General features: G+C 36.6%; 1 protein-coding gene across 1 annotated transcript in view; it reads left to right on the top strand.

Annotated features, from left to right (window-relative positions):
- The first annotated feature begins 5,981 nt into the window (after positions 1–5,981).
- Positions 5,982–7,778, top strand: part of LOC113800744 (mitochondrial coenzyme A diphosphatase NUDT8-like) — a 4,123-nt gene continuing 2,326 nt past the window's right edge. Inside the window, exon 1 of the mRNA XM_070127770.1 lies at positions 5,982–6,147. Coding sequence (XP_069983871.1) covers positions 6,145–6,147 — 3 coding nt within the window. The 5' untranslated portion in view covers positions 5,982–6,144. The remainder of the gene's footprint in view (positions 6,148–7,778) is intronic.

Below are 7,778 nucleotides of genomic sequence, written 5' to 3'. Positions count from 1 at the left end.
TTGAGTTTGTTTTAACCTTTATGCCCCAAACCTTTTATATATATATATATATATATATATATATATATATATATATATATATATTTATATATTTATATATTTATATATTTATACATACATACATACATACATACATAAATACATCTAGTGCTGGATTTTTTACTGGGTTCAAGAATGACTATACCAACGTGGTGTACAAAAGAAAAAAAAGATGTTGAAATAAAGAATTTATGAAGCAAGGATTATCAATAAAAGGCTGCAGTTCTGATGTTTCAGGGCCTCCAGTTTCAAACCCTTGCCAAATTTTTAGAGAATAGAGACAAATACTTAGTTTCACTACATAAATACATGCATACATATAATCATACATTATATGCATGACATACATTATGTACATATGTACAGAATACATACATGTATGATCTAAAAGGGGACAGCCATAGAGCTTCCTCTTCCGTTTCTCTCTTAACTTTTCAGTTAATGAAACTATTAAGGGTAAATGGGCCTCTGTCCCCATGGACAGCTCTGATAACTATCAAACAAAGAGTAATAGTTTATATCATCATTCTGTGATATGACTTTCATGTTTTCCCCCACATCCTTCTGAAAAAACGTTTACCCTGCGGTCTTTGGTTCACCATGTAATTTATTTTTCTATTTCTTTTTATTATTAAACATAGGTAGTACACACGCTTGTGCATTAATCCCTTCATTCTTTCATCCGTGTATGTGTATGTATATATATATATATATATATATATATATATATATATATATATATATATATATATATATATATATATATATATATATATATATATATATATATATATATATAAATATATATATATATATATATATATATATATTATATATATATATAAATATATAAATATATAAAATATCATATATATGTATATATATATACATCATATATACACGCGCACGCGCACACGTATGCACACACACACGCTCACACACACACGCTCACACACTCACACACACACGCTCACACACACACTCACACACACACGCTCACACACACACGCTCACACACACACGCTCACACACACACGCTCACACACACACGCTCACACACACACGCTCACACGCACACACGCTCACACGCACACACGCTCACACGCTCACACACACACACGCTCACACACACACACACGCTCACACACGCCCACATGCTCACACACGCCCACACGCTCACACACACACGCTCACACACACACGCTCACACACACACACTCACACACACACGCTCACACACACACGCTCACACACACACGCTCAAACACACACACTCACACACACACACTCACACACACACGCTCACACACACACGCTCACACACACACGCTCACACACACACGCTCACACACACACACACACACACACACACACACACACACACACACACACACACACACACACACACACACACACACACACACACACACACACACACACACACACACACACACAAACATATATATACCATATAATATATATACATACATACATACATGTATACATTACAGGCATGTACGATTGTTTTATGTATGTGCACAGATGTGTGTACATGCTTTTATACATTCATACATTGATATATTATACACATATAGATAGATGCATACACATTTACACATTCATTCATCAATCAAATCGCCTATCTAAAATTTATATATCAAATGTTCTTCGATTTACAATATCCAACCATTAAACAGCTCAGAATGTAATTAGGTGAATATGAAGGTAGAAGTACCTTGCATCCATAGCTCTATCATAAGTCACAATTTCATTGCATTTGGTACAATAGTAAAAATAACTTCGTAATGTATGATTGACCGAACACAAACTTGCATACAAAAAAAAAAAAGAAACAAGAATGGTAAGAAGCGAAGATTATACTTAAAAACGTGCCGTGAAAATAATGGCAATGTTACAAAGAAATCGTTGTATAATTTATATTTGGATATATCAAATGTTACAATTGTAACACAGATTTCTAAAAGTTTGAATTTCTGACCATGTCTAATATACCAGATGAAAAATGAATTGATTACATCAGTAGAAAAATTAAGTAGAGAATTATGAGTTCATAAAAAAAATCGAGCTCTGCTGTAATTGCGCCTACAAGGGAAGCAATGTTTGAACATAAAACACTTAAGAACTTTAGCCTATCCCTTTTTCACTGGTATTATAAACGTAATAGTAAAATCCTATCGACATGACCGGGTAATGCACTTATAAAGGTCATGTCACTGACGAGAAAACTGTAGGGATATAACTTTACCGAGAAGTTAACCCGCACAAGGGATGAGGTACTTTTATCTAGACCTTGCACCCGCATATGACGCCATCTCGACTCGTGCTCACCCTTTTCCCTATCGACCACGTCTGTCCATGTGGGCAGGCCGTGACACCTTTTGTTTGGGTAGTAAGGTGTGTCTACACCAGGGGAACGATTTTAATGACAGTGTTTGCCGGCTTGGATACTTACCCTCGTGTAGACTTGGTTTTCGGGGTAATAGTCTGCCAACCGCACTACAAGGCTCCTGAGAGTTCATTTTTGAATACTGAACCAAGGTGTGAGACTAAAAATTATATATTTTTAAAAGTTCAGCTAATATCTAGTACATGTTATCCGAATTTCACAACGGTAATGATAATATGATGGCACAGTAGTAATAGTAATGATGATGACAAGAAGAATAACATATAACAAGAATAAGATCATCAGTACGCACACATACATATAAGTATATATCACTCGTATCCCCCCATCTCCTCTGGCCCATGGTAGGGATCACTCCCTACCTTGGACCTCGCCCGTCGCCTCAACTAATTCTGTATGGTCATTTCTTCTCCCCCTTTCTTCATTTTCATTTTCTTCATCCACTTCTTCCCACATCCAAAAGTGCGAGAGCCGGCTGGCTTTGTGTCAGTTCTGGACGTCCTTTTGCAATCCGTTTGCTCTTCCCTTTTCACTTCCATACAGCGCTCTACAACCTTTGGTATCTAACATAATTTTTCTCATAACATTTTGTCATTTATTTGTTTTGACCACTAACCTTTCTGGGAATCCATGAACATTACTTTACCTGGGGGAGAAGCCTCATCCTATCACTATTACCTCCGTCAACGAGGTTATATTCTAAATATGCCGCTAACGACCGCAGATGTTGACGCGACAGAATTTTTAAAATAAATGAATAAAATATCATCCGTGTACTTGAAGAGACGCATGAAAGCTCCTAATAAGTATCACAGGAAAGAGAGAGCGGTGGTGTGGACACGGGCGAAGTAATCTTCCCTCTGTCTTCCTCAGAAGTGAGTATGTATTCCAAAAAGCCGACGAAAAACTATGGAAGGATTAGTTTTTACAAGAAGTCTCGGAGATTACATATTTATAATCGGTTTCCAAAGTAGAGCACATTCCACGAATCCATAAGAGAAGTAGTGAATCTGGAGCAGTTTATAAAAATGACCAACTCTGTCAAAAGATAACCACTGGGGCCAGATTCTCAAACGCGTTAAGCCGCCTTAACTTACGGCCGAGCGATCTTACATGCACATACACAGGGCAAGGGACCCACTTTATTGGTTCAAGTTAAGGCGCCTTTGGTTTAGACAGGAGGAGAGCAGCTTTTTAGCGTTTTCCGGCTGGCGAGAAATCAACACTCTTCGCTCTTTTATAAGGGAAATTCAGCAGGACGGTTAAGGCCTCCAGCGGGTCTTATGGCTCTTTTGAGAATCCGGCCCCAGGGCAGGGTCTTGAGGGGCGGAGGCCTTTCGCTCTCCCGTTGGATGGTGATCAACATGCCATAAAAATCTAAGGAAAGAAATAATACGAGCTGAAATTTCTGATATAAGGGAATATAGACTATAGTACCGTTTAAAACACGTACATTATTTGAGGAAATGGGGGCAATTGCTTCCCCTAAGTTTCTGATTTCACCCTTCTAAGTCGGGCTTGCCCTCCTCCCCCAAAGGGCCACACTTCCACTTTTTTGCCTAAATTACACCTTTTTAGCTCCCGCCATAGGTCTAATTGCTCCTATAACAGTTCATTATTCAAAAAGATTTGTGGGGGCTCGCAGCGCCCGAGAAACTGATTGTGCTCACTTCGCTCGCAAATCTTGCCCCCCAAGAAAAAGTCTAGAAAAGAAGATAAAAAGTTCATGATTGATAAATTCCTGATAACACAAATTTCAAACTGTCACCGTTCTTCTTAAATTAGGACATCAGAGGTCTGTAAATAGTACCAAAATCATCAAAATATCAATGTAATGGTTAATAACTTGAGAGTCTGGTATATTTTTTCAGTTCTGTAAAGCCACTATAGTCGCAATAGCCCTAAGACTTCATAATCGAATTGTATCTTTATTATTCTGTTGCCCACTTATTTATTTAACATTCGTAAATTCAATTAAACAAATTACGAGTATATAGAACAGAGTACCCTTACGCTAAAACAAAGAAAACGGAATTTACATTATGTTCATAGAAAATAAAATATACAGGGGAGACCTTCCTTTTGTTTGATTTCTCTAGCATCAACTTTATATAATTAACTTGGAAGATGCAACAACACGCTAACAGAGATAAAAAAGCCTATAACCAGAGAACGTTATTCCTGGATGAATAATGGCTATAAACAACAAGTGAAGTGTTATCTAAAAACATCAAGTACAGCCTAATAATGATTCATAAAAAGCGAAAAGAATTGGACATAATTTTTTACGTATCATCGCTGATATATGTATATATATATATATATATATATATATATATATATATATATATATATATATATATATATATATATATATATATGTGTGTGTGTGTGTGTGTGTGTGTGTGTGTGTGTGTGTGTGTGTGTGTGTGTGTGTGTGTGTGTGTAATTGGTCAATATATGTCAATAGAGATTATCTTTTAACCTCCGTATGAGCCATAGCAGACCATCCCATGATTCAGAACAGCTCAGTATAGTTAATGGTTACAGGGAGTTTTGTCCTATTGCCACATCCAAATAATCATTTATAATTACCTTTTCCCGTACGCGCTTACATATTTTCATAGACAAACACGAAGAAATGTAAATGAAAAGAGTAAAAGTGAAGGATGTGTAAATACTTGACAAAAGCAAAAGATGTGTAAATACCTGACTTGAATGACTATAATTATTTGCTAAACATATGTAATCCTTGACAAAACTAGACAGTTCTTTCATAATCTGGAGGCTTAAAGTACAAGGTCACTATGCTGCAAGGAGTAGTAATGATGATAATAAAACGAATTTGCAGTTCTATCGAATGATTATGTATAGAGACTTAAGATAGCGATCGTTTTGTCATTTTCAATATTCCCCAAGAAAAGAAGAAAGAAGAAATTTTCACTATTCTGTTTCGGGGAGAAAAATCTTGTGCTCATTTTATGCGAAATGTGTAGTGATTCAATATTTTTTTCTCGAAAAAATGGGCGTAATAAAACAGCGTTCCAGCTCTACTCTAAACTGATTTGTGAGATAATATATATGATTAACAAACAATGTTTGAACCAAAGAATATATATAGTCTTTGGTTTGAACACGACCGTCTTTTGTTCGTGTATCCTCTCGGCGTTTGGACATACGACACTTTTGTTCAACTTATTTTTCTATCGGAAATTTGCGCATAACAATCTTCTAAGTAACACGAAGGGGTTTAAGTGTAGCTGGTACAATTATGTATTGATGCTTAATATTAATGTAAAGCAAATATACATCTAATAAAAGGATTACCTCCATCAGGTATGATTTTAAAGGGAAAATACAAATTATATCACAATGACCTCTCTTCAGAGCATGAACAACAAAAAAGAAAGATATAATAAGAATAAGCATTAGACACCAAAAAAAAAAAAAAAAGAAGGAAAGAAAGAAGAAAAACAAATAAATCATAGTCTTTCATCAATTTTAAAGTAGAACAAAAGTCCAAGAAAGTGTGCCGGATGAGCATGCAGACGACGTGTGGTTCCGATACAGAGCAATTGCCCTTGTGTATATAAAGTTACTTATTTCTCTGTATATATATAACATGAGCTCCTGAGAATTATCTGTGACTCCAGATTTTAAGTAACTGAATACTTATAATGGTTAGTTTCCGGTGTCCATTATGTTTTAAGATCATAAGATAGTCAATGGTGATGAAAATGTTTTTTTTTGGTCTTTTCACGTTATGTAATCAATTGTGTTCTAGTTTTGTGTTTTTCATTCATAAATAATCGCCCAGCATGTGCAGTCGCGTAGCAAGACATGCATTTTGGACGCATTGTGTCCATAAGTTCCAGTGATAGAACATTTACAGAGGATCAGTATTGTTAGTTCTGTGAGGGCAGTTTCATATTTTTTCCTTATTTAGAATAAATTAAATAAATTTTCAGACTTTGGTAAGTTCTCGAATGATAGCCATCACACTTTAAGTTAATTGTTCAAGGAATTAAGAGATTTTCAAGTTTTGAAGCCCCTCCTCTATGAATTTCTTACTGGGAAGTGCAAACAAAAGTTGCTAAAGGTATTTCTGTGCAAAAGCTATGCAGCCTGCACTCCTGTATCAGATAATTTTCTCTTCCAGAGTTCCATTACCGGTAATTTTCTACATTACCTCCGCCGCTCGGATATCAACAATTTTGGTATCGTTGGATTCCTCTCAGTGTCCACATTGCAAATATATAGTTTTTATTGCGCGGAAACCCCCTGTTAGCCACAAACTTGGCCCCGATAGCAGGGGAGGGCTTGAAAGGTTCCAGGGTTAAATAACACTAGTAATATAACCCATAGTGAAAATAACCATGGTTGTTCAGACGACTCCCCTGCCGAGGAAACAAAACCTACACCACATATTCACGGCAGGCTAGAGCAAATATTGTCGGAGCGGCGGACATAATATTAGAATTACCTGTAGGTAAGCCCACTGCAATGAAAAGTCATGTGAATAACCATTGTAATTTTCACTATGGGTTATATTTGCCGCTAACGGGGGGTTTCCGCACAATAAAACCTACATATTTGCATTGTATAGAGTGAGAGGAATCCAACGATACCAAAATCGTCGATATCGGAGTGGCGGAGGTAATATAGAAAATTACCCCATTATCCCTACCAGACTCTGAAATTGTTGGTTAATACTACCAAGTGAGATGTTTAGAAATTGAGGGAAATGGACACTGCCGTCTCTTAGAGCATTAGAAATAAAGAGTCATAAACAACACAGTTTTCTGTTTACTGCAGACACTGATAAGGTGTCTTAGCACACCTTAGGAGGCACTGTTTAGATGGGTGGTGTGTATATGTGTATATAGATTTTTTTTTTTCTTGTTTCACATAGCCACCCAACCTAGCAATTATTTTTTGTTCCAGTTATTCACAATGTAATATTTACACATCTGTTGTTGTTTTTACATAACAAATGAATGGTTCATTTTACCCACAATATATGTGAGGACACAGAGGGATTAGATTTTACAGCACCTATACTTTGGTAGCAATGGTTATCATATTTCAATTTCACATACTTAACCCACTTATAACGGGTGTCCCACATATGAGACACCCAGAAAAGTAAATATTACCGGATGTCCCGCTGGTGCGACGCTAGATTGGAGCTCATGCTCTGGTGTTTCTCACCTGTGGCGGCCGGCGTGTGGGCATGTTCCTGGACTCAGCCGTGTGCCGATTTTGAAGACGCCCAGAAAATATTATTTTCAACTTGAAAATGTACAATCAC

The sequence above is a fragment of the Penaeus vannamei genome, chromosome 12, assembly GCF_042767895.1.
Source record: "Penaeus vannamei isolate JL-2024 chromosome 12, ASM4276789v1, whole genome shotgun sequence".
Taxonomy (NCBI): Eukaryota; Metazoa; Arthropoda; class Malacostraca; order Decapoda; family Penaeidae; genus Penaeus; species Penaeus vannamei.
This window is presented reverse-complemented; position numbering and strand designations above follow the sequence as displayed.